This window comes from Nyctereutes procyonoides, unplaced genomic scaffold (assembly GCF_905146905.1).
Source record: "Nyctereutes procyonoides isolate TBG_1078 unplaced genomic scaffold, NYPRO_anot_genome, whole genome shotgun sequence".
Lineage (NCBI taxonomy): Eukaryota > Metazoa > Chordata > Mammalia > Carnivora > Canidae > Nyctereutes > Nyctereutes procyonoides.
The window spans coordinates 16,481,241-16,507,906 of NW_026575160.1; the positions used below are offsets into that span (position 1 = coordinate 16,481,241).

At 47.2% G+C, this 26,666-nt stretch overlaps 2 protein-coding genes across 2 annotated transcripts in view; one reads left to right on the plus strand and one right to left on the minus strand.

Annotated features, from left to right (window-relative positions):
* Positions 1-7,239, plus strand: part of WIPF3 (WAS/WASL interacting protein family member 3) — an 81,036-nt gene extending 73,797 nt beyond the window's left edge. Inside the window, exons 8-9 of the mRNA XM_055314683.1 lie at positions 2,996-3,072; positions 4,979-7,239. Coding sequence (XP_055170658.1) covers positions 2,996-3,072; positions 4,979-5,002 — 101 coding nt within the window. The 3' untranslated portion in view covers positions 5,003-7,239. The remainder of the gene's footprint in view (positions 1-2,995; positions 3,073-4,978) is intronic.
* Positions 7,240-16,398: 9,159 nt separating this feature from the next.
* The window catches only part of SCRN1 (secernin 1), a 65,010-nt gene continuing 54,742 nt past the window's right edge, over positions 16,399-26,666 (minus strand). The window contains exons 7-8 of the mRNA XM_055314844.1: positions 22,241-22,421; positions 16,399-20,165 (exon numbers count right to left, since the gene is read on the minus strand). Coding sequence (XP_055170819.1) covers positions 20,007-20,165; positions 22,241-22,421 — 340 coding nt within the window. The 3' untranslated portion in view covers positions 16,399-20,006. The remainder of the gene's footprint in view (positions 20,166-22,240; positions 22,422-26,666) is intronic.

Genomic DNA, 26,666 nt, shown 5'->3' on the forward strand with positions numbered 1-26,666 from the left:
TTCTTACAGAGAAACCCATCTTGCTGCCCAGTGGTTCTCCAAAGGGAGGATTTTGCCCCCCATGGGACATGTGGTACTGTCTGGAGACATTTTTTGTTATTACAAATGCCAGGTTTGGCATCCAGTGGGTAGACTAGGGCTGCTGTCAGACAGGCCACCCCCACCACAAAGAGTTATCCAGCCCCAAATGTCAATAGAACCAAGTTGGGAAACCCTGGTCCAAAGGAAGGTTCTTCTGTTGTAGACTGGAGTTTCTTAAATCTAAGAAGTAATTTTAAAGTCATTTGCCACATGGAATTAGGTCAGGGACTGTATATCAGTGTCTTTTTATTTTTAACCTAGTTAATAAACTGGCTAAAAATCTAGCAGTCCCTATGTCATTTGCCCCAAAATATCTTTATCCTAGAACAAGTGCACTCATTAATTTAAAAAGTATCTTAATGAAAATTTCAGTGTCCTTGGATTAATGTTTTATAAGTTGTAGAGACCCTTCCAGTGCTAGTTCATTTTAAAAACTGTATCTTGGGGGGATCCCTGGGTGGCGCAGTGGTTTGGCGCCTGCCTTTGCCCCAGAGCGCGATCCTGGAGACCCAGGATCGAATCCCACATTGGGCTCCCGGTGCATGGAGCCTGCTTCTCCCTCTGCCTGTGTCTCTGTCTCTCTCTCTCTCTCTCTCTCTCTATCATAAATAAAAAAAATAAAAATAAATAAATTTAAAAAAACTGTATCTTGGGGATCCCTGGCTGGCTCAGCGGCTTGGCGCCTGCCTTTGGCCCAGGGCGCAATCCTGGAGTCCCATGTCGGGCTCCCGGCATGGAGCCTGCTTCTCCCTCTTCCTGTGTCTCTGCCTCTCTCTTACTCTCTGTGTCTATCATAAATAAAAATAAATAAATCTTTAAAAAAAATAAAGTAAAAAATAAACACTGTATCTTAGGGATGCCTGGGCGGCTCAGCAGTTGAATGTCTGCCTTTGGCTCAGGGTGTGATCCTGGGTCTCACATCGGGCTCCCTGAATGGAGCCTGCTTCTCCGTCTGCCTATGTCTCTGCCTCTCTCTGTGTGTCTCTCATGAATAAATAAATAAAATCTTTAAAAATAATAAAAAAATAAAAACTGTATCTTACCTTACAGATTCTCCAGATGGACTTGCATGTTCATTGTAGAAAACTTAAAAAGTATTTTTAAGAGATTTAAAAAAAGCAGTAAACCCAGGTAGAATCAATTCAATATATTATTTCCATTTAAAAAAAAATATTTGAGGTGATCCTATTTATACAATTTCTAGCCTGTTTTTTCTCCTAAATTTCAAACATTACCCCAGATTATTTTGTTTTATAAACATTCAAAAGGCCACTTTAGGGACGCCTGGGTGGCTCAGTGGTTGAGCATCTGCCTTTGGCTCAGGGCATGATCCTGGGGTCCTGGGATCGAGTCCTGTATCGGGCTCCCTGCAGGAGCCTGCATCTCCCTCTGCCTATGTCTCTGCCTCTCTCTGTGTCTTTCATGAGTAAATAAAATCTTTTTATTAAAAAAAAAGAGGCCACTTCATATTCCATCATATGGTAGTGAACCCTGCATTTCCTAAATAGTTTTATTGAACACAGGGTATTATCAGTTTTTTACTATCATAAATGATCTGAATGAGTAGTTCTGCTTTTCATGCTGTTTTGTAAGGAAGATAGCAGCCTGGATTGTCTGGAGGGCTTTGGGTTGTGGTTATTTAATTCCCTGTCTGGGGGAATTAGTCGATTCCCTGGGTGGCTCAGTCGATTAAGCATCTGCCTTTAGCTCAGGTCATGATCTCCAGGTCCTGGGATCAAGTCCTGAATCAAGGTGGGACTCTGCTTCTCCTTCTTCCCTTTGCCTCTCTCCCGACTCTCTCTCTCTCTCTCTCTTGCTTGCTTGCTCACTCTCAAATAAATAAAATCTTTAATAATAATGATAATAATTTCTGGTCTGTGACAGAGGCAGAACAGAAAAGCCTTGTGTTGCATGCAGCAGAGAAAGAGCCACTCAGGGACACCATTCAGATCACCGGATTCAGAGAAAAGTTCTGGAGGGCCTGGGAATGTGGATTTAAAACTTGGCTAGACCAACCAAATCATACAGATGTACACATACACACACATACATAAGTAAATGCCAAACTAAAACATCTGGAGAGATAACCAGTAAGCTTCGAGTAGCGGTGGTAACTCTGAGATAGAAACTGGGATTAGGCCAAGAAGAGGCACTTGAGGTTGTTTTGCGTTTTTACTTCCTATTGTCTTCCTCTATATTCTTTCAACCCTTCATTCTGAGAAGATATGTATATGTAACTTGTGTAATATTTAAACAAAATACATTTTAGAAGATGAGTTGGATCCTCCTAGAACAGAGCTTGATTTATTCAGCATATATTTTACCCTTTCCTCCTCTTTTTAGTCGACCCTAGCACCGCACGTGGCACATTTGGGGCACTGGACAGATGAGCGAGTCTGGAGACGGTGGCTTGTTCTGAGCTAAGACGCTTTTCTGGGCCTTTATTTATTTCTTTATTTTAAAGATTTTATTTATTTATTTATTTATTTATTTATTTATTTATTTATTTAGAGACACAGAGAAAGAGAGAGGCAGAGAGGCAGGCAGAGGGAGAAGCAGGCTCCATGCAGGGAGCCCGAGGTGAGACTTGATCCCAAGACCCCGGGATCACACCCTGGGCTGAAGGCTCAACTGGCAAGCCACCGGGGTGTCCCTCTCCCGGGCCTGTAGACAACAGGCCTTGATAAGCTGCCCCCATCTAGCAGATCGGACGAGCTGCCTCCTTGTCCTGTTGTGGAAGCAGTGTGTGGACGCACCCAGCCTGGGGCCGGGAGCCTCAGGGTTTCGGGTTGACCAGCTCATGTACCCCGGTCCCCTTGCCGTCGCCCTACGTGCTGCTTTGCTCGGAGCTGCTCGCGGGGCACACAGCGGTCCCTGGGCCACCAGGTGCTGAGAGCTTCCCTGTTCCTTGCAGGCCGCACGCCGGGTCCCTGGCTTCATGCGGAGGCGGCGGGGCAGAGCCCGGATGACATCAGGGGCAGGAATTCTCAGGTAAGGCCCCCCTCGGGTCGCACAGAGCCCGAGCGGGCCTTGTCCTTGAAGCCGCAGGTCTGGCACAGATTCTTTCGTCCTCAGGGAAAGCCGTCAGTGGGGGGGGACCCTTGGTTCCAGCTACAAGGCAACGCGTACAGTTCCAAACTCCGAGGAGGTAAAGGGAGGGGGCTCCCCCCAGAATCCTCCCCCCACCCAGAAGCAAGGCTGCCCACCCAGAACCCCTTTAGATTCTTTGCATAACCCATTAGCTCCCCATTCATTCTTCCCCAGTTACGAGGGCTTGAGAGGCCGCAGACAAAACTCCATAACGTGTATTAGATGTGATTCAAGTACAGGGTATCTTACTGCACCCATGGGTGGGGGGTTTCTCCCATCAACGTGAGGATTTCTTTTGACCAAATTTAGTCACAATGCAAGTTGCAAGTCGCAGTGGCCAGAGGAAGCTGGGAGGGGACCCTGGTGGGTTCCTGTGGGATGAGACAGTCTTTGAAAAAAATGCCCTCCTTCTCCCACCAGGCAGCTCAGACAGACCGTGTCCTCACCTGGGCAGAGCTGCGGTCTCTCTGCCCACGACCAGGGTCTCCTCTCGAAAGGCCCTTTGTTTCTTTGAAAACACGCATTTAGTCCTGCCCCGGCCTCCTCCTGCTTCAGAGGTCTGAGTGGCAAAGGGGGTGGCCTGCTGGCCAACGGGGCCCTGCTGCCGCCACATGGGATGGCACAGCAAGGGACGTGAGTGGGGGGACGAGGCCCTGGACGCGGGAGGAGTTCCTGGCAGGAGGGCAAGGCCAATCTAGGAATTAGGATAACCGCTCCGAGGATCCCAGCCTCAAAGCTGGGTGTAGGATTGCAGGAAAGGCAAAAGAAAACCGAATATACACAAAATTCACAGGCATCCGCCCTGGGAGATGACGGTTGATTTTTTTACTCTTCTTCGTAGCACATTTCTGCAATTTCTGAATTTCTACAGTGAATACATTACTCCTGTGGTCAGGAAAACACAGTAATAATCAAAATAATAGTCTCTACATCATACACTTCTTTACATGTTTTCAGATAACTTGCACCCATGATCTCGTTTGATCCTTTCAGTAACTCTGTGATGTAACCTGGAGAGATACCCTTAATGACCTTTTTTTCAGTCAAGAAAACTGAGCTCCAAGGGGTTAAGGAACTTGCCCAAGGTCACATGCCCCAGACTTTTGACTCCTTGTCCAGTGCTCCTTTCACTATACCTCTTTGCCTTTCCTGGCATGTTCATATTGCTAGGACAGGAGTCATCCTTCCCTTCAGAAGTGGCAAGAATGGTCGAACAATGCGCCACATCTGGTCTCTGACCTCACAGCAGGCACACACCTAAATCACTGGAGCCCATAAAAGTCTAGTCAAGGGTGGATTGTAAGATCTCTCTTGGGCGTCCCATAGTCGAGAAGATCTTCTTTACATCTAGCTGGTCACCGTCTTCAGGGAGACGAAAAGCATTTGCCCAGAGCAATCACAGGGTTCTAGACATAGCAAACTGCCCCCAGGGGGACACTCTTCATTTATGGCTAAGATCCCCAAGTGGTCTGGGCCCGGGTGAGAGTCCTGGGCTGGAGATCTAAAGGCCTGGGGCTCTCCAGCAAATGGTTTTTCTAGAGTTTCTATCAAGTGCTGGTATTTGGTCTCAAAAATGTTTATAAGATGGCATTAGGTCTTCAGATGCCATCAATTCTAATATCCCATTTCATCCCTTTACCACCCACAAGCCCCTGGGTCAAAATCAGCCCCTTGCATCTGATGGGACCCCCAGGCCTTGGCTGCCATGTACAAATGCAGGAAGGCTTTGGTGCCCAGCCCCAGGGAGGGTTGTTTGTGTGTGAAGAGTCTTCTAAACCCGCTTGGTAATGTTATTGTGTTTCTGCAGTTATCTCTAAAGACACTCCGGTGAGAAGACAGATGAAGCCAATGCCCTGTGAGCCACCTGGGCCTCCGTGTCGCTAGATGGGCATCCCCTGGAGAACATGTCTGTCCACGTCATACTTAAATTGTAACTCAGATGACATACAAGCTCTGAGTGGAGCATTTATTTATTGTAAATATGTGGTTTGCACAGGCTTTAAATCAGTATGATAGTCGACTTTTACTTGCGTAATTTAAAAAACCACAAACATTGTTTCTCCATTTTTTTAAGATGCATCTTGTCATTCATCTGTCATGACAGAGAGAGCCCTGTCCCCACCCCATGGTGTTCCATTCCATGAGTGTAAATATGTGTGCGGGCTGGCCTTTCCTAGATTCTGAACTGTGTTTAGAAGATTCCTTAGTTTCCAAGTAGTCCCAAAGTCATAGTATCCACAGCCGCTTCTTATTGGCATGATTCTATAGTCTCATTGCACCAACTGCAAAGTCAAACCAAATAATGCCTTATAAATGATGCAGCTCAGAGAGAGTAGCATATCCCCACACCCAGACAATGCCACACAGCCTCCAGTGAACGAGATGCCATGTCTCGCTTCCGTTTTGCACACCAGGGATGATTTTTTTTTTTTTTTTTGCTGCCTAATGTAAATATAACGCAAAATAAAGGCAGGAGTGGGCTTGGCCCCCCCAATGCCAACCACAGGGCCCTTTTGTAACCGAATGATCCTACAAGTAGCCAATGTTCTTACTGTTTACAGTCCCCTATGCCTACCTTCCCATGGCTCTCCTCCTGTCCTGCTAAGTTCTTACGCCCCATCCTGGCAGCCAGGGTAAAGCAAGATTTATGAGATTTTGGGTATTTTTTCTGCAAGTTAGAAACATACATAATTACAGTAAAGTACAAATTCTATCTCAGAGATTTTTTTTTCTCCCCGAGAGCAGGATTTTCATGGAAAATATGACATGAGTACGTGTAGATTGAAGCATATTAGCAAGTATCTGCCTCACATACCCGGTGCCTCACTCTCACCCTTAGAAACCCTGGAAGCACCCACCAGGCAAACTAGCTCCCTTCTGAGCTCAAGAGGACCTGACTGGTCTGAAAGCTCCCCCTTCCCTGTGGGGGCACACTTCTCTGTCGGGGAGAAGCGCACAAGTCCAGACACCCCTGAATATGGACTTGGTCAGGATGGGCTCTGACTGCTACGCTCACACTCTTTTTCTCAAGCTGGCAAGGAAATGGAAGTGTGGTTTTGCTTGCAACGGAACCCAAATGCTCCCCATCCTTGGAGGGGAGGCTGTCACGGAGGAAGGAGATAAAATAGAAGCAAACAGACTGAACCCCAGGTCTGTGCTCAAAATAGATACAGATTAAAGGAAATGGGAGGGGGATGGGAAGAGCAGTGGAAAGGAAGTGTCCCCTGGAACCACTCACTCATGTGCTCAGACCTCAAGGACACCGTGTCCAGACCACACCAGCCAAAAAAGGTAGCGGGTCAGGAGGGATTGGGCAAATGTGACTGCTTGCACTTTGCTGTTGTCTAAAGACTAGGATGGCATCCTGCATCCTTGTTGTGCTTTCTCATCCCAGAGAGAAGCAAGTGAGCAAGGTCAAGTGCCCTTCTCTGGGGAATCAATCATGCCAAATTATAACCGCTTAAATCAATTGGAAAAGAAGCTTTTGCAGGTCATCAGCTCGGGGCATAGCCGATTTGTTTTATCGCTTCTGGAGGGTTTCCAAAAGGTCAGGATTTCTTTAGTGTAACGGGATCCACTCCATCTCCCTCCCACTTGTATAAAAATAATTACAAGGGCTTTAATTATCATGATGAAGAAGGCCCAAGACAAAGGCAAGTCCACCTTCAGAGGAGACTGGCTGCCCTGATGAGGCGTTTCTACATTCACGTTCTGCATCACTGGAAGAGAAATCAAAAATAAAACTGTCAAGGACAGGGGGAAGGGATGAAAAGAGAAACCAAAAATTGCAACTAGGGAGAAATCTCAGGAATCTGGCATCACGTCACTCCTCGAGACCTGTCACTGAATCCACGCCCTTCACCCTCCTGCCTCTGGCAGGACCCACCTGTAGCCCCTTGACCATAAACTCACGCAGAGGCACCGAGTTACAGCGCTCTTACCACCCTCGAGTCTTCTCACGGACACTGTCGTCTGTGGCTCCCCCGTGTTTCATATGTATTTTATATTTATTGATGTGCCCTCCGCAGACTCATTTCTTTGTATCTAATAAACTTTAATAAGTGGAAATGCTTCTTCCCGTGTCCTTGTTAGAACCCATCGATGGTCACCAGTACCGATCTAAGCCAATCATTTTTCAGGGTTAGAAGGGCTTCTCAGGATGATGGGACACAAGGGATCCTCACACAGGACCCAACGCTTGCAGTGACATACTGTGTTCAACACGGGGCGTTTCTTTTCTGAGCTGACATTTCTAACTAACCTGCATAATGTTTTCCTGGTGTTTTGTAGGTAACCTGAACTGATGCGTGTCTGGCAAAAATAACCAAAGGAAGATTTTTCTGAGATGCATTTTCTTTCTTTTTTTTTTTTTTTTTTTTATAAATTAATTTTTATTGGTGTTCAATTTACCAACATACAGAATAACACCCAGTGCTCATCCCGTCAAGTGTCCCCCTCCGTGCCCGTCACCCATTCACCCCCACCCCCCGCCCTCCTCCCCTTCCACCACCCCTAGTTCATTTCCCAGAGTTAGAAGTCTTTATGTTCTGTGTCCCTTTCTGATATCTCCCACACATTTCTTCTCCCTTCCCTTATATTCCCCTTCACTATTATTCATATTCCCCAAATGAGTGAGAACATACACTGTTTGTCCTTCTCCGATTGACTTACTTCACTCAGCATAATACCCTCCAGTTCCATCCACGTTGAAGCAAATGGTGGGTATTTGTTGTTTCTAATGGCTGAGTAATATTCCATTGTATACATAAACCACATCTTCTTTATCCATTCATCTTTCGATGGGCACCGAGGCTCCTTCCACAGTTTGGCTATTGTGGACATGGCTGCTAGAAACATCGGGGTGCAGGTGCCCCGGCGTTTCATTGCATCTGAATCTTCGGGGTAAATCCCTAACAGTGCAATTGCTGGGTCGTAGGGCAGGTCTATTTTTAATTCTTTGAGGAACCTCCACACAGTTTTCCAGAGTGGCTGCACCAGTTCACATTCCCACCAACAGTGTAAGAGGGTTCCCTTTTCTCCGCATCCTCTCCAACATTTGTTGTTTCCTGCCTTATTAATTTTCCCCATTCTCACTGGTGTGAGGTGGTATCTCATTGTGGTTTTGATTTGTATTTCCCTGATGGCAAGTGATGCAGAGCATTTTCTCATGTGCATGTTGGCCATGTCTATGTCTTCCTCTGTGAGATTTCTCTTCATGTCTTTTGCCCATTTCATGATTGGATTGTTTGTTTCTTTGGTGTTGAGTTTAATAAGTTCTTTATAGATTTTGGAAACTAGCCCTTTATCTGATATGTTATTTGCAAATATCTTCTCCCATTCTGTAGGTTGTCTTTGAGTTTTGTTGACTGTATCCTTTGCTGTGCAAAAGCTTCTTATCTTGATGAAGTCCCAATAGTTCATTTTTGCTTTTGTTTCTTTTGTTTTCGTGGATGTATCTTGCAAGAAGTTACTGTGGCCAAGTTCAAAAAGGGTGTTGCCTGTGTTCTCCTCTAGGATTTTGATGGAGTCTTGTCTCACATTTAAATCTTTCATCCATTTTGAGTTTATCTTTGTGTATGGTGCAAGAGAGTGGTCTAGTTTCATTCTTCTGCATGTGGATGACCAATTTTCCCAGCACCATTTATTGAAGAGACTGTCTTTCTTCCAGTGGATCGTCTTTCCTCCTTTGTCGAATATTAGTTGACCATAAAGTTCAGGGTCCATTTCTGGATTCTCTATTCTGTTCCATTGGTCTATGTGTCTGTTTTTGTGCCAGTACCACACTGTCTTGATGACCACAGCTTTGTAGTACAACCTGAAATCTGGCATTGTGATGCCCCCAGCTATGGTTTTCTTTTTTAAAATTCCCCTGGCTATTCGGGGTCTTTTCTGATTCCACACAAATCTTAAAATAATTTGTTCTAAGTCTCTGAAGAAAGTCCATGGTATTTTGATAGGGATTGCATTGAACGTGTAAATTGCCCTGGGTAGCATTGACATTTTCACAATATTAATTCTGCCAATCCATGAGCATGGAATATTTTTCCATCTCTTTGTGTCTTCCTCAATTTCTTTCAGAAGTGTTCTATAGTTTTTAGGGTATAGATCCTTTACCTCTTTGGTTAGGTTTATTCCTAGGTATCTTATGCTTTTGGGTGCAATTGTAAATGGGATTGACTCCTTAATTTCTCTTTCTTCAGTCTCATTGTTAGTGTATAGGAATGCCATTGATTTCTGGGCATTGATTTTGTATCCTGCCACGCTACCAAATTGCTGTATGAGTTCTAGCAATCTTGGGGTGGAGGCTTTTGGGTTTTCTATGTAGAGTATCATGTCATCGGCGAAGAGGGAGAGTTTGACTTCTTCTTTGCCAATTTGAATGCCTTTAATGTCTTTTTGTTGTCTGATTGCTGAGGCTAGGACTTCCAATACTATGTTGAATAGCAGTGGTGAGAGTGGACATCCCTGTCTGGTTCCTGATCTTAGGGGAAAGGCTCCCAGTGCTTCCCCATTGAGAATGATATTTGCTGTGGGCTTTTCGTAGATGGCTTTTAAGATATCGAGGAAAGTTCCCTCTATCCCTACACTCTGAAGGGTTTTGATCAGGAATGGATGCTGTATTTTGTCAAATGCTTTCTCTGCATCTAATGAGAGGATCATATGGTTCTTGGTTTTTCTCTTGCTGATATGATGAATCACATTGATTGTTTTACGAGTGTTGAACCAGCCTTGCATCCCGGGGATAAATCCTACTTGGTCATGGTGAATAATTTTCTTAATGTGTTGTTGGATCCTATTGGCTAGTATCTTGTTGAGAATTTTTGCATCCATGTTCATCAGGGATATTGGTCTGTAATTCTCCTTTTTGGTGGGGTCTTTGTCTGGTTTTGGAATTAAGGTGATGCTGGCCTCATAGAATGAGTTTGGAAGTACTCCATCTCTTTCTATCTTTCCAAACAGCTTTAGTAGAATAGGTATGATTTCTTCTTTAAACGTTTGATAGAATTCCCCTGGGAAGCCATCTGGCCCTGGACTCTTGTGTCTTGGGAGGTTTTTGATGACTGCTTCAATTTCCTCCCTGGTTATTGGCCTGTTCAGGTTTTCTATTTCTTCCTGCTCCAGTTTTGGTAGTTTGTGGCTTTCCAGGAATGCGTCCATTTCTTCTAGATTGCCTAATTTATTGGCGTAGAGCTGTTCATAATATGTTTTTAAAATCGTTTGTATTTCCTTGGTGTTGGTAGTGATCTCTCCTTTCTCATTCATGATTTTATTAATTTGAGTCTTCTCTCTCTTCTTTTTAATAAGGTTGGCTAATGGTTTATCTATCTTATTAATTCTTTCAAAGAACCAACTCCTGGTTCTATTGATCTGTTCCACAGTTCTTCTGGTCTCAATTTCGTTGAGTTCTGCTCGAATTTTAATTAACTCTCTTCTTCTGCTGGGCGTCGGGTCGATTTGCTGCTTCTTCTCTAGCTCCTTTATGTGTAAGGTTAGCTTTTGTATTTGAGTTCTTTCCAGTTTTTGAATGGATGCTTGTATTGCGATGTATTTCCCCCTCAGGACTGCTTTTGCTGCATCCCAAAGATTTTGAACAGTTGTATCTTCATTCTCATTAGTTTCCATGAATCTTTTTAATTCTTCCTTAATTTCCTGGTTGACCCTTTTATCTTTTAGCAGGATGGTCCTTAACCTCCATGTGTTTGAGGTCCTTCCAAACTTCTTCTTGTGATTGAGTTCTAATTTCAAGGCGTTATGGTCTGAGAATATGCAGGGGACGATCCCAATCTTTTGGTATCGGTTCAGACCCGATTTGTGACCCAGTATGTGGTCTATTCTGGAAAAAGTTCCATGTGCACTTGAGAAGAATGTGTATTCAGTTGAGTTTGGATGTAAAGTTCTGTAGATATCTGTGAAATCTATCTGGTCCAGTGTATCATTTAAAGCTCTCGTTTCTTTGGAGATGTTGTGTTTAGAAGACCTATCAAGGGTAGAGAGAGCTAGATTGAAGTCACCAAGTATAAGTGTATTATTATCTAAGTATTTCTTTACTTTGGTTAATAATTCGTTTAAGTATTTGGCAGCTCCCACATTCGGGGCATATATATTGAGGATTGTTAAGTCCTCTTGTTGGATAGATCCTTTAAGTATGATATAGTGTCCCTCTTCGTCTCTCACTACTGTCTTCGGAGTGAATTTTAGTTTATCTGATACAAGGATGGCTACCCCTGCTTTCTTTTGAGAACCATTTGAATGGTAAATGGTTCTCCAACCTTTTATTTTCAGGTTGTAGGTGTCCTTCTGTCTAAAATGAGTCTCTTGTAGACAGCAAATAGATGGGTCCTGCTTTTTTATCCAGTCTGAAACCCTGCGCCTTTTGATGGGGTCATTAAGCCCGTTCACGTTCAGAGTTACTATTGACAGATATGAGTTTAGTGTCATCATGATATCTATTTAGTCCTTGTTTTTGTGGATTGTTCCACTGAACTTCTTCTTAAAGGGGAATTTTAAGAGTCCCCCTTAAAATTTCTTGCAGAGCTGGTTTGGAGGTCACATATTCTTTCAGTTCCTGCCTGTCTTGGAAGCTCTTTATCTCTCCTTCCATTTTGAATGAGAGCCTTGCTGGATAAAGTATTCTTGGTTGCATGTTCTTCTCATTTAGGACCCTGAATATATCCTGCCAGCCCTTTCTGGCCTGCCAGGTCTCTGTGGAGAGGTCTGCTGTTACCCTAATATTCCTCCCCATGAAAGTCAGGGACTTCTTGTCTCTTGCTGCTTTAAGGATCTTCTCTTTATCTTTGGAATTTGCAAGCTTCACTATTAGATGTCGAGGTGTTGAACGGTTTTTATTGATTTTAGGGGGGGATCTCTCTATTTCCTGGATCTGAATGCCTGTTTCCCTTCCCAGATTGGGAAAGTTTTCAGCTAGGATTTGTTCAAATACATATTCTGGCCCTCTGTCCCTTTCGGCGCCCTCGGGAACCCCAATTAAACGTAGATTTTTCTTCCTTAGAGTGTCATTTATTTCCCTTAATCTGTCTTCATGGTTCTTTAATTGTTTATCTCTTTTTTCCTCAGTTTCCCTCTTTGCCATTAACTTGTCTTCTATGTCACTCACTCGTTCTTCCACCTCGTTAACCCTCGTCGTTAGGACTTCTAGTTTGGATTGCATCTCATTCAGTTGATTTTTAATTTCTGCCTGATTGGATCTAAATTCTGCAGTCATGAAGTCTCGTGAGTCCTTAATGCTTTTTTCTAGAGCCACCAGTAGCTGTATAATAGTGCTTCTGAATTGGCTTTCTGACATTGAATTGTAATCCAGATTTTGTAGCTCTGTGGGAGAGAGGGCTGTTTCTGATTCTTTCTTTTGAGGTGAGGTTTTCCTTCTAGTCATTTTGCTCAGTGCGGAGTGGCCAAAAACAAGTTGTATTGGGAAAATGAGAGAAAAGAGAGAGAAGGAAAGAAAAGAGAAAAAGAAAAAAGAAAAAGAAAAGAAAAAGGAAAGAAGAGAAGAAAAAGGGAAAGAAAAAGAAAGAAAGGTGAAAAAAAAAAGGGGGGTGGGGGAAGCAATCAGAAATCAAAAAGAAAAGAAAAAAGAAAAGAAAAAAAAAAACACGGGGGAGTATTTCTGTAGAGTTTAAGTCCCTTGACTTCCCCTGGAACTGGTCCGTCCAGCTGGTCTTCTGGGGGAGGGGCCTGTTGCGCTGATTTTCAGGTGTTAGCACTTGGGGGAGCTGCTCTGCCCCTGCCTGCTGCAGGGCTCAGCGGGGGTTGTTTACCCCGTGAGGTCTCAGGAGGATCAGCCGCAGTTGCTATGGCAACTCTGGAAGCCTGGATTCAGCCTCCGCAGGAACTACGGGGCTCGGGGCTCTCGGTTCTCCGTCCGCAGGGCCTGGAGGCTCCGGGGCGGGGCCGCTGATCTGCTCAGCTCGGGGCAGGAGCGTCCTTGCTGTCCTGGGCCCTCCCGGCCTCTGCCTGTCCCGGGGGGAGGCCGGATCCTGGGCTGTGTCCCGGCGCCCTGTGCTCCCGGGCCTGTGTTGTTGGATTTGCGCTCCCGCCCCGCAGCTCCCTCCCTGGAGCCGCTCCCGAGCTCCTCCGAACTGCTCCGGTGCGCGCTGCAGCCCTTAGGGAGCTCGGAGCACTCTCCTGCGCTCGCAGGTGTCTGTTAGTGTCCCCGGGAGCCCGAGGGCATCCCCGCCCTCCTGGGTCCTGCTCCAACTCCCTGCGAGCCCCTTTCTGCCCGCCCGGGAAGGTTGGTGCAGCTCCTGCTCCTCCGGGACGGGGCTCTCCTGTCCTGGGGACACTCGCCCCGGCCTCAGCCCGGCTCCTCGCGGGGCCCCTCCCCCTCGGAGGCCTTTTGTTTCTTTATTTCTTTTTCCCCGTCTTCCTACCTTGATAGAAGCGTGAACTCCTCTCACTGTAGCATTCCAGCTGGTCTCTCTTTAAATCTCAGGCCGAATTCGTAGATTTTCAGGATGGTTTGAAGGTTATCTAGGTAATTTGTTGGGGACAGGTGATTTGGGGACCCTACTCCTCCGCCATCTTGCCCCTCCTCCGGATATTACTGAGATGCATTTTCTTAAAAAAAAAAAAAATAGGTAACACGGTATTTTCCTAATAGAAATGGGCAGAAAGTATTGCTTATAGGATGCCTCTAATTTGTGTTAAAATGAAACAGCTTTCGAAGCTGAAGTGCACTGAGCACCTGCCCCAACTTAGCAAACCCCTCAAAACATCTGTATGAGGTAGTATGCTCTTGATCTCCATTATAGTATTTTCAGGAGGTCTCTCTGGCATTTGGTGCTGGGGCGATGGGGTTCACCTGCTTAGGGCAGACATAGGACTCTCCAGTTCACCTGAGTTTGGGGGTGTAACTTATATAATGAGTCTATGCCTCAGTTTCCTCACGTGTAAAATGGGGACACAAATATGTACCTAAGCATGTACTGGCAAAGAGGCAGTGACATAAGACCGAGACAAGCCCCTAACCCTTGGGTCCCAACAGACCCAGGGATGGGCACACCCCATACTCTAGGGTACAAGCAATTTGCTCAGCACAGGCCGAGTCCCAACTAGAGCTCTCAGCGGCTGCACCCCAGGCATTGCGCTTAGATGGTTACGGAGCTGCTCAGAGCACACCACACTGGCTCTGCTGTAGGATAACAAGGAGAGACCAGTAATTAAAATTCATAGATGTTCCCGAAATAAATCGCATCTAGAAACTAATTTCAAAGTTAGCTGCTGCCACACACTCTGCCTTCTAATTAGTTAGGGACCTGACTTGTTTTATCTGCTGCCTTATTAGCAGAGGTAGAGGTAAGCTCCTTAATGACCAAAAGGGCCAATCTGCGTGGAAAAGCAAAGCAGTGGCCCAAGATGACTGGCAAAGCAGGTGATGAACTTCAAAGCCGTGGACTGCGGAGGTGAAGGAGCCGAATTTTCAGGCAGCCCCGATGGGAGTTAGGGGTGGGAAAGGTGGTACCTAGGAGGCTGAGGGAAGCAACTTCACAGGAAGAGTAGTGGCATCCAGAAGCGGGTTCCAAATTCTCACCCCGCGTCCCAGAGGTTTGGGCGTCCTTCACGAACCTGCCCTGTTGCAGGGTGAATTATGCCTTCCACAAATTCCTATGTGGAAGTCCTAACCCCATATCTCAGAATGTAACCTTACTTGGGAATAAGGTTGTTGCAGAAGTAATTAGTTAGGATGAGGTCATACGAGGTGGGGTGGGCCCTAATCCAGTATGACTGGTGTCCTTGTAATAAGGGGGATTTGGTCACAGACACAGACACGGGGAGGCAGAGATTGGGGTGAAGCGGAGGGCAGCAAACCACCAGAAGCTAGGGGAGAGGCATAGGACAGATTCTCCCTCCCAGCCCTCAGAGGGAACCAATCTTGCTGACACGTTGGTTTTGGACTTCTCGCCTCTAAAACTGCGAAACAATCCATTTCTGTGGCTTAAGCCAAGTGCTTTGTGGAATTTTATTACAGCAGCCCTAGCAAACTAACATATGCTCTGTCACCTTGGAGCTTTGTGGGAGAACGTTATGTTCATGGAAAAAGAGTCGGAAATAAGATTTAAAGAGCTAGAAGTTTCTTGCCATATAAACAGGGCAGTCATCTTCTCTGACCCTGACACGAGTCACTGGTGACCAGTGACGAAGTCCTATCTTCATGAAGATGTTCAGTTGCCTTTTGCCTGTCACAGTGGAGAACAAATCGTGGAAGCAATCTGGCATTTCTAGGTCACAAGTGTGGAGACAGCTGGCTTTTCTCATAAGTGGCATCTTTCGGAGCTGGTATGGCTTTAACACAGAGATGCTGGGCATAGATGGCACCACCTGTTCTGGTGATCTGGACTTCCATTTCTAGTGTGGTTTTTTTCTTAAACTGTAAAATATACGTAACATAAGTTTACCATCATAACCATGTTGAAGTGTACAGTTCAGTGTTGTTAAGTACATTCACATTATTGTGCAATCAATCTCCAGAACTCTTACCATCTTGCAAAACCGAAATTCTCTACCCTCTAGAAAAAAACTCCTTGTTCCCCATCCCCCCAGCCCCTGGTAACCACCATTCCACTTTCGAGCTCTATGAGTTTAACTACTCTTGAGACCTCATGTAAGCGGAATCATACTTACTGGCTTATTTGCTGAGAATACTTTGCCTCCTTGATACTTACTGGCTTATTTCGCTGAGAATAACATCAATGGACACTTGGGTTGCTTCTACCTCTTGGCTATTATGAATAATGGTGCTGTGAACATGGGTGTAAAACCATCTCTGAGGCCTTGCTTTCAGTTCTATTGGGCATATACTCGGAGTTTCTGGGTATATGTTAATACTATCTCTTCAAATTTTTTGAGAAATGGCCATAGCGTTTTCCATACCAGCTGCACCGTTTTATACTCTCACCAACACTGTACAAGGGCTCCAGAGTCTCCACATCCTCACCAACACTTGTTATTTTCTACTTTTTTGACAGTTAGCCATCCTGGTGGGTGTGAAGGGGTGTCTCACTGTGCTTTTGTGTTTGGTTCTAAAGAGTGAAGCCATCCACAGTACGGTCCACCGTGTTGGAAACACTGAGCTGACTGGTTTTTCTGAAGATTCCAGTCAGAAAAACATATCCCCCCTTCATACGTTTTCTACTTTGTGGCTGATGCCCACATTTATTCATGAAACACAAGGACAAAAAAAAAAAAAAAAAAGAAACACAAGGACATTAGTTTCAGTGTTTTCTTTTATTGTATGCTTGATGTATTTAGAGACAATTCCAAGGGCAAGCACTGGATAGGGAAGTTATCTGGTTCATAGATATTTGTACAAAAGGCTGTTAAGACTACACGGTCAGTTCCCACTGCAGGAAACAGAAAGGTTTTCTTATTTATTATTCCCTGCCAACAGCATTTTCCAGCTCACACATTTAACTTCTCACAACATGATTGCAAACATGTACATATTCATTCCCGTGAGAAATCTGCATGTGACATTTCGGAATGTTTGAAGTCAGTCAGATAAAAAGCACATTTGACACAAACCATAGGAGGAGAGCTGGGACTAGGGACTGTGCAGAATGAAATGTCACAGCCACAGGGAGGCACAGGGTGGTGCTGGGACAGCACGTGCGTGTGACCTGCCACTCCTCCCCCTCCATACAACAATGGCCAGCCAGCCAGGGGGGGCTCCCCTCCCTCTTTCTTCCATTTGCTTCCTTCCTTAAGCTGAGAGCTCAGCTGAAGACCTCCCCGACAAATAACCCGACTGTTCTTCAGTCAAGAATGCAGTTAGTGCCTTCCTAGCAGACACACTGGTCCCGCCTGGCTTCCCTGCTGGGCCAGCCAGAGCTGTGTAACACCTGTACCAATGTGGGGGTGACATAAGTTAGAGAGTAAAGTAGTTTGCCTGGTTGGTAATTATTTTTTAGACCTAATAATTTACCCAACAGTGAAAGGACTTCATGGCTAATGTCTAATAGGTATACACCGGCTCTGTTAGCTTGTAAGAAAGACTCTTCCTAATAATAACACTGTGTCTTAGGTTATTGGGCACTAAAAAATCACCATAATTTCAAGTATATCCTTATTCTACCTAGATTTCTACCTAGCATTCCAAACCAACCTCCAAGAGTGAAGAGTACTACTCTGCTTCACCAATTTTCTTTTACTGCAGCCTCTGCCCCCCCACCCCCCACCCCCGAGAGGATGAAGGCTGTCTTCATGTATGGCATATCCCATCTACTAGATAAGACTAAATAGCTTATGTTTAGTTATGGGGCATGAGAATGAGGGAGAAATTCCATCCTTGATGGCCATGTCTTCTTTCTGCACAAAGCATGCACAGCTCCCCCATCCAAATCTTAATGGATACACAAATGGTATTTCAGGAAGCTATTTACACACTGACCTTTAAAACGTTGCTTTCATAGTTCATCATGAATATTCATTTTCCCCATAATGCCTTTAGAAAAGCGATCCCTGGTCAAGAATTAATCCATGTATTGATAAGCGTTTTTCGAAAGCAGAGTCTGTTAGGAGCATTTAAGAAGGAGCATCTCCCCAACAGCCTGCTCATAATCCAACCACGTATTTTAAGCAGTTGACCTAAGTAGATAAAAGTCACTAGCAGAGAGCGTGGCCACATCAGCAGATTCCTTACTCTCTTCTTGACTTTCCTCGCAACTCCCAGTGCACAGAGAGTTCTGCTATTATTATCTGCTGCTATTATTGAGGGCTTGACTGTGCACAGACTCCCCCTCTGTGCCTGATGGAAGCATCCCAGTCCCATTTAACACCTGCCAGGCTGCGCCATGGAGGGCTGACTCGCCCCCTGGTGGTAACACGGGGACATCACAATTGTGACGTACAGCGTCAGCCAAGACCTTTCTCCTGTGGGGCTGGCCCTTCTTTGAGACGCTGGACATATGTCCCCTAACAGAAGTCGCCATTGTACTTCCCACTTCGCGGTGGCTAGGGAAGGGCATCGGCTGGATGGGTTATCCATGGCCTTCATTTGGCCCAAAATAATGAAAGCAGACGTCTGTGTAATTAATTCTCACTAGACTTCCCTTGGTAAAACCCCCCATCACCTTGGGTATCTCAGGCCTGTCAGGTCTGACACAATGTTTCTATAGTAGGTGGAGGTGAGACCACCTACTATAGGTGAAATTTTAGGGTGGCTTTCCACATCAGCTTGCCTTAACCAGTAAGCAGGTGGACGGAGAAGGGGTGAGGTAAGACTCGCCCCACCCCCCCTCAGCATCTGCAAACAGAGGCTCTGAGAATGGCCGTTCCCTCTCAGAGGAGACCCTATGTTCATCGACGGCGAGAGCCCTGGACGGGCCCTGGATGGGAGGCCCAAGCCTCCTCCCCATCTCCTTCCACCTGTCGTTTGTGATTTCACACACAGAACCTACCAGACTGCCGGAGAAGGCTGGTGGCTCTCTCGTGCTCACGCTGGTAGGGGGAAGTCGGCAGGACACGGTGTGTCCCGACAGGCCCCGTGGCCCTCCGTGCCCACCCCTGGGTGTGCGGCTGCGTCCCTTCCGGGCCTGGAGGCCAGTTGTGTCCCGCCGTCGGTGCAGTCACTACACGTGGGCCCCTTGGAGGACTGTCGCCGCTCACCACAGGCCCACGCGGCTCGGAGGGCAGAGCACGCGGGCAGGAGGCCTGGGGCTGGAGCCACCGCGCGGGAGCTGCTGCGCCCATCTGTCACCTCCTTGCCCTGTGTCCCGGGCGCCGGGCCATCTGCTCCTCCTCGCGCGCTCCTTCCACGCTCAGGCCGCCAGTCAAATCCTCCGCGCGAACACGACGAACACGACGTGGGAAACAAATCAGTTTAATTAAAGCCTCTGCAGAGATGATGTAGCCGCTGCCCCGATTCCGGCGACTTTGAAATCGAAACGGTCAAGGGTTTCTCCTTTTCTTTCCCTGGAGAAATTCGCAGCTTTGGGGGGGGGGTGCAACTAGGCCATCGGGCCGTCTAATGAATCCTGAAGGGAGTAGATGGCCCTCGAAATCGTCCCGACACGAGGCCACATCTAAGGGGTGGGCAGGCTGCCCCGTGGGAGTGCCTCAGGCCTCTGGGGAGAGCCAGGCGGGGAGGCCGGGGGGAGACCGTGGGGAGGCCGCGGGCCTGGCTGCCTCCGCATCTCTAGGGCGGGCGGTTCCAGCTACCCCAGCCCCCCTCGCCCCCCAACTCCAACCCCACCCCCCCACTGCAGGCGAGCGCAGTGTGCAGAAGACAGGCCCTTCAGGATCACGGACTCGGGAGGAGCTGGGACCACACAGCCCCCCCACCCCGGCCCTCCCCACTGGCTTGGTCCCTCAGCAGACACTTCTGGGGACATTCTGCAGGACAGGCACGCACGCGTGGGAAGGGGGGCCGGGCAGCTTCTCCCTCAAGCACACACACAACAGCGCGGGGCCCTTCGGGAGCCTGGGAGAAACCGTCAATTGAGAGAAGGAATAAGACTTCAAAAGATTTTGCTCTTCCTGCACACTCAGCGCCGGGGAGCCCCCTTTCAAGGCCCGAGGAACCCTCGTCCTCCGTGAGAAAGCTAATGTGTCCACTGTCACCGAGATACAATGAGAGCAGCTGAAAATCCACAATTAGTCATACGATCGAACGACAGGCAAATGGATACGCGTGACATCGCAAAAGAAGGGAAGCTACGTTGTAGGAGGAGGGGACGTTGCTGAGCTTCGGGGCAGAACACGAGTGTGACTTTGACACATCTGAACTTTCTCGTTCTACTCAAACAGGAGAGTGGTTTGTTTTGCTGGTCATTTAGTAAGGTGGGAAAGTTTAAATAAGAAGGGGAAAGGGAATGCTTACTTCACTTAAAGAACTTAATCTCCGTGTCAACACAGTCATAGAAAAGATCCCCCACTTCGGTGGGGTCCAGGGGGTCGGAGCTGGTCAGGATTTCTTCCATGGCTTCCAGGCCTTGCTTCTCTAGTTCCAGCATGGTCTTTCTCAGCTTGCGACCTTGCTCCTGAGGAAGGACAGAAACGGTGCGAGTCAGTACAATGGACAAGAAAGTGGCCCAGGGCCCACCCACCCCATTCAAGCGGTTTCCCCATAGCTGCTACAGGGATCATTCTAGAATGCTTGGCCTCCTTAACTCCTTGCTGCCTTCAGGATAAAATCCAGACTCCCGAGAGACATTCAGGAAAGATCTTTTGTGACATACGAGGCTCCTGCTTGCCTCACCTCCTGCCATGCCTTCCTTCCCTTCAGCCAGACTGTATTAACTGCATTATTCTTCCAACCCGTGATACTCCACCCTGCTCTTCCTCAGCACTCGGTCATCTTGTACCCATCACCAGGCCTCTTCGACCCTTTCCTCTGGGCTCCCTGTCAATGCCTTTACCTCTGCCATGGTTGTTCTCTTCCTGTCTTGGAAGGATCTGACTTACTTGCCTGTGTCCCCCTTTAGACCATGATCTCCTGGGAGGGAGAACTGAACTCATCACTATGTTCCAATGCCTGGGCCACAATAGGCATTCCCAATAACTGTTTGTTGAATGAATAAATGGATCAGCAAATAAACACATGCCATGTCCATCCCCCAACTTTTTTTTCCCTGAGGTAGTGAGACTTCTTCTTCCACTCACTTACAGTGGATGACCATGAAAAGCTTTCATCGGCCCAATTAGTCTCAGAGTGGAGAAGCTGCTGTCACCACCCCTCCACCTCTTCCTGACACTGCCTTGGCTCAAACCAATGGTCATTGCTCAATTGCAAAGCCCACCCAACCTCATCAGTCTTATCTTTTTGACATTTTATGTGGAATAGTTCAAACACATGGCCCTTTCTCCCTCTGCCTCTGCCTTCTAGTTGCCCCATAACCACAAAACCATGCACCAAGTGGCACTTGTATTCAGGGCTTGCTGTCATCCACCTAGAAAGTTCGCACAGTCGGGAACCAAGGTGGACATCTGGGCAAAGCTCAGTGCAGCGTGGCAGCAGCACTCATGATTCTCAGGAAGTGTTCAACAGGGAAGGCAAATGTAAAAAATCTATGACTTTGACATGTTCAAATGGTCATCGCTGTGGCACAGAAGAGCAAGTTCTAGGAGCAGTGAGGCTGCCGTTCTCTGAGGTTCTTTCTGAATTCCCTTGGATTTACTATTGATATTGCCCTTTTATACATGCTTTTTATATAGTCCACCGTGCTGAGCATGAGATTAGCTCACCCAGCCCACACACATGCAGGCACCAATTTATCTACACGGTGTCCCTTTCCTCAGAACAGACTGGACCTGTTTCAAATTGTTAAACACATGCTTGCAAAGCAGATGGGCATCTAATAACCATGTTATTTTCCTTTCCCTTCAGCAAATCAGAGGCTTGAGTTTTATACGCCATCCATCTCTAATGGCTGCCGTGGGCAAATACAGGGTGTGTGTCTTATTTGAATCGATGTCCTCTAATTTTATATACCAGAACTTGGGTGGGGGTTGGGGAGGTGGGGGGAATTGCACATTCAAGAATAACTTTTTCAAAACACTAGGAATTTGAGAATCTTTTAAAAAAAAAAACTTTTTAAAATGATAGTAAAACATACATAACATAAATTTTGCCATTTTAGCCATTTTTAAGTGTACACGGTCAGTGGCAATAAGAACATCTGCATTGTTGTACAACCATCCATTTCCAGAACTTCTTTGAAGAATTACTTTTTTTCAAACGTAGGATTGTAACTTTAAATAAAGTTGTGCCATCTTGTACAACTTCTTACCCTCAAAAGTATACAAAGATTTTTAGACAGCAGAAAAGCAGTGATCCCTACTAGAACCACACGTTTCTGTTATTTCCTAGGTACACAGTAAATGAAAGAGGGATATTCCTCGCCCACTGAAGTGGAAGCTTTGTTTCATTTGGTTTCAAGAGACTGGCTGGAATGGTCAACAGCAGCCTTCTAGGAAGGGCCTTGGGTATCTGAATTTCTGGAAGGACGCAAGCTGGCGAGGAGGAAAATAGTGAGCTCCACAACCGCTCTCCTGCCTCACCTCTCACGGACGGCGCCGCCCCCCACCCCCCCCGTGGGCCCAGCCCCAGGCTCACCTGGTCACTTTCGATGACAGCACGTGCCCACTCGTGGGCCTTGTACAGCTCATGCCGGCGGTCCGGCTTCTCCAGGAACCGAGGCTCCTTCTTGGCAGGGTCGTTGTCCCCAAAACAAGGAGACTGTGCTTTGGGGACCAGTTTTACATCATCAACAAAGATGAAAGGCTTGAATATGGACCTGGAGAGAAAGGAGAGGTGCTTCACCACAACTGAGCTTGAGGCTTGAGGACACCGGACTGTCCTTTCATTCGGCAAGCACTGCCTGAGCCAGCGCATGGAGGGCGGGAAGGGGGCTGGTGGGGGCCGGGACACCGACACAACTGCATATTTTAGTAAGTATTTTAGTAGAACTGTCATTTACCAGCTGCAAATTCTTCTATTAAAAGCAAGGAGACACCAAAACAGACTTGCTTTGTCCTGGGAAGACCGTTAGAGAGGCCCCTTTCAGTTATGTAAAGGCAAACAGAAACACAGTGTCTTGAGAAAGGGTGTGATGGGCCATCTATCTGTGTTGAAAGAGGTTTGCCTTTCTCTACCGTATCTTCCTGGAAACCGGGCTCCCTGGAAAGGAAGAGCCTGAGACCTTATCTCTTTGTTTTTTTTTTTAAGGTCCTACCTTATTTGCAGATGACACAAAGGTTCCCAGAGTCCCCAGAGAGGACACACCGCAGAGAAACAGCAGCCCTGTTGTGTGAAAGAGGAGCTCTGGGCATAGGAGGTGGCTAATGCAAGAACTCATTCAGCTCTTCCGGCATGATGGTATACCTTAGGGAAAATGTGTGTGTGTGTGTGTGTGTGTGTGTGTGTGTGTGTGCACGCATGCACAAGGGTATCTGTGCATAACTGCACACACGTCAACACACACACACACTCACACACCAAAAGAGCCATAGTTCTTAAAAACTGCATCCTGAGATCCCAACCCAATAGGGTGTGTGGAGACCACAGCTGAGTGTAACATGGGGAGAGAGCCCTATTCTCCCCTCTGCACCCAGATAAACAGTGCTGAATGAAAGCAGTGCTCCCGGGCCCCGAGGGTAGCCTGCTTCCAGGCACTCTGTGGAGCAGCACGTGCAATAATAAGAAGCGGGATAAGACTATGCGTATCGATCAGTTTTGGGTTCTTTTCTCTCCTCCTAACTGGTGCACCTTGGCTCCTCCAGGCGTCAGGTGGGTTAGCAGTGAGCTGGGATGCTGATCCTGAGGCGGCTGGGCCTGAGGCGGCCAGGGCAGCCTTGCCAGTGTGCCACGATCTGAAAAGAACTGGGAACCAATGACCCTGGCTACCCAAATTGTGCCCCTGGATGTGATGCATCAGCATCATGCTCAGGCCCCACCCCCATCTTACCGAATCAGAGTCTGCATGTTAACAAGGTCCCCAGGGGGCTCCAAGTCTGAGGAACACACTAGGAAGGACAGTACAGGCTTCCCCAGATATTTGAAGGTGGAACGTTCCTAGGAAACCTCTCATAAGCCACGATGGTATAAGGCCAAGAACCAATTATCATTTCGTAAAAGGCAAACATCCTCTTGGGAAGTCTTCTAGTTGGTGAAAACAGGTACCATACTAATGTACCTCTTTTGTAAAAGTGAAGGGAGGTGAAGCAAACTTGTGGAAAAGTGGAGAAAATCTATCATGAGAAGTGACCTCTTGCGGTGGTTCCCTGAGGTTCTCGAAGGAAGGAGGACTCAAGAGAGGAAAAAAGACCTTGAAGTCACTCTGCAAGACTAGGCTCCAGCTAAGTTTCATGTGAATATTAAAAATATTGAGAGGGGCACCTGGGTGGCTCAGTCAGTTAAGCATCTGCCTTCAGCTCAGGTCATGATCCCGGGGTCCTGGGATGGAGCCCTGCATTGGGCTCCCTGCCCAGGGGGGACCCTGCTTCTCCCTCTCCCTCTACCCCTCCCCTCTGCTCATGCTCTTTCTCTGGCTCTCTCTCTCAAAATCTTTAAAAAAAAAATTTTTTTTTTAAAAGTACTGAAAAATAAAATCAGTGAGACCTTCATAGCTCAAGCTGGTAAAGTGGGTGACACTGGTGCGGGATAGGTGCCAGGTACCCTGTTCTCTGCAAGTGATGAGGATGCTTCCAGGAGACTCAGACCCATCCTCAGCCCTATCTCCTGGGAAGCACAGGGCACGGACAGGCCTGCCTTCCCCAGGCCACGCCTGCCAGGGCCTTGCCCTGCCCAGGACGGACCAGGGCTGCCCAGCACGGAGAGAGCACAGACTGCCAGCCGCCACCTCCTACAGCCTGGGGAACACACATCGGTCCTTCCCCCCTCCACTGAATGTTGCACGCTGACTACTGAAGGTGAAAGGAATCCATGCAAAGCTTTAAAGTGTCTAAAGCAATTTTGGTTCTTTAATGCTGAATTATCCAATTAGTCACGCGGTTGATTCTGCAAAAGGGCTGCAGTGTGAGGGGTCACTGGGAAAGGGTAACAGAGGGGGCAGGAGGGCAAGTGGGAGGAAAGCAAGTCCAGAGCTAACGGTCTCCCTCCCCTGCCCGCAGTCTCAGGGCGGGCGAGCACCCCAGCTCCGGGGCCAACAGTGCGCCCCGGCAGCACATGTTAACCTGCAGGCCCTCCCCGGGAGCCCAGCCTGCGCAGCTCACGTGCTCTCAGCCCAGGGCCTGCGCTGCGGGCAGCACGGGCCAGAGCCGGGACCTCCACGGCCTAAGGCCGGCGATCGGGACCAGAACTCTGACACAGCGGCCCCGTGGGCAAGGAGCGCGGCTCTGGGGGCCACAGCCTGGGAGCACCGCAGGTGGCAGTGGCAGCGGGGACTGTGCTGGGGCTCAGAACTGGGGTGGAGGGCCCCTCCTCCTCTGACCGACCGCGGACACTCTCTGTTCCCTCTCTGTCGCTCATCGGGACTCCAGTGATCTCTTAAGGTCCCTCCCAGCCTCTAAACCTATTATTTAACTTCTGTTTGTATGTCATGCAACCCATGAACTTGTGGCTCTGACTTGAAGAAGTTCACGCTCAGCACAGTAGTGGTCTTCTGCATCCAATATCTAGGATAATGGTGTAGTAAGAATCAGAACATTCCATGTGACTTCAAACCCACTCCCCACCCGCCGGAATGTGGAGGTTAGTTTAACATCAGTAGGGTGTCTGGTGGCTTTCCTAAGACACGAGGCGCCGTATGCTTATCCTTCCCCAACTATCGATTTTCTTTTTTAAAATAATAAAATATGATGAAGTTCCCATAATACTCTAAAACAGCCACAGCTCTCCACAGATTTTTTTTTTCAGAGTCTGTAAGGAAGTCAGTATCCTCAACTGCTAAAAACATTAAGCACAGATTTGTCAAATGGTTAAAGGGAGATATTTGAGGGTTGAATGAATAAAAATTACCGCTGGTGACAAACTATAATAATACTAATATTTATTTAAGCCAGAATATGGGAATTATAACTCAGGCTTGATTATTTGTGCCTACATACCCAAAAAACTAGAATGTGGATAAACCCAAACCTTCTGATTTCTTGCCAAGCCTTATAGAATATCACACTACAATTCTAAATAGCCGAGGACAATCTCAGACATCTTCCCACACTAACAGCTCCGACGATAGCTTCTTAAATGCTGCTTGATCAAATACATGTTAATTAATGGCCCAGAAATTAAATGACTTGACTCAGGTCACATGTCTAGCCAGTGGCAAAGCTGAAACTGCCACCCGGGTCATGAGGCACCACCCCTCCCAGGCCACCTGGACAGGCCAGGGCACACTTCGTCACACACAAAGTGTGTCAGGGATGGTTCTGATGTGGGACACACCTGAGAGGGCTCCAGAAAGCTACTTCTGCTCTGTCCTCACGTTCAAAGAAGCCACCTACCCTGGAATTCACCCTGACACTCAGCCCCTCCATGATGTGCTGTGACATGAACCCAAGATAATATGCCCAGAAGGGAAAATTATTCCAGTAGCAAAGGGCAGCCCGGCAACGGGTTAATGAGGAGGTTTAAACCTGGCTGAGCTACGCTAAAGGAGCTATCCATCCTCTTGAGGAACAATTAAACAAAGGAAGCCATGAGTAACATGAAAGGAACCATATCACCACAACCGCCAGCAATCCCTGAGACAAATCTAAGGTCCAAGGCACAGTATGATGACAGGAAACACAGCATGGGCTTCCAGTGTGTCTCCGAGGCCTGCAGAATTTTAGCCTTGGGTGACACTTTGAGCCACAGCCAAGAAACATGCTCCCCTAGAGGCATTTTTGCCTTATCTGTCCTTGTGATAGACACAGTGAGCCAGTACAAAAAAATGTTTTCCTTTCATTTGTTTTCTCATTTAGAAGAAAAACAAAATTACCATGAAAATCCCTGACATTTTATAATGTATCACAATTTTCAAAGTGCTTGCATTCAGGTCTCCTGGTACTCCTAATTGTTTATTCATTCATCAGTAAAT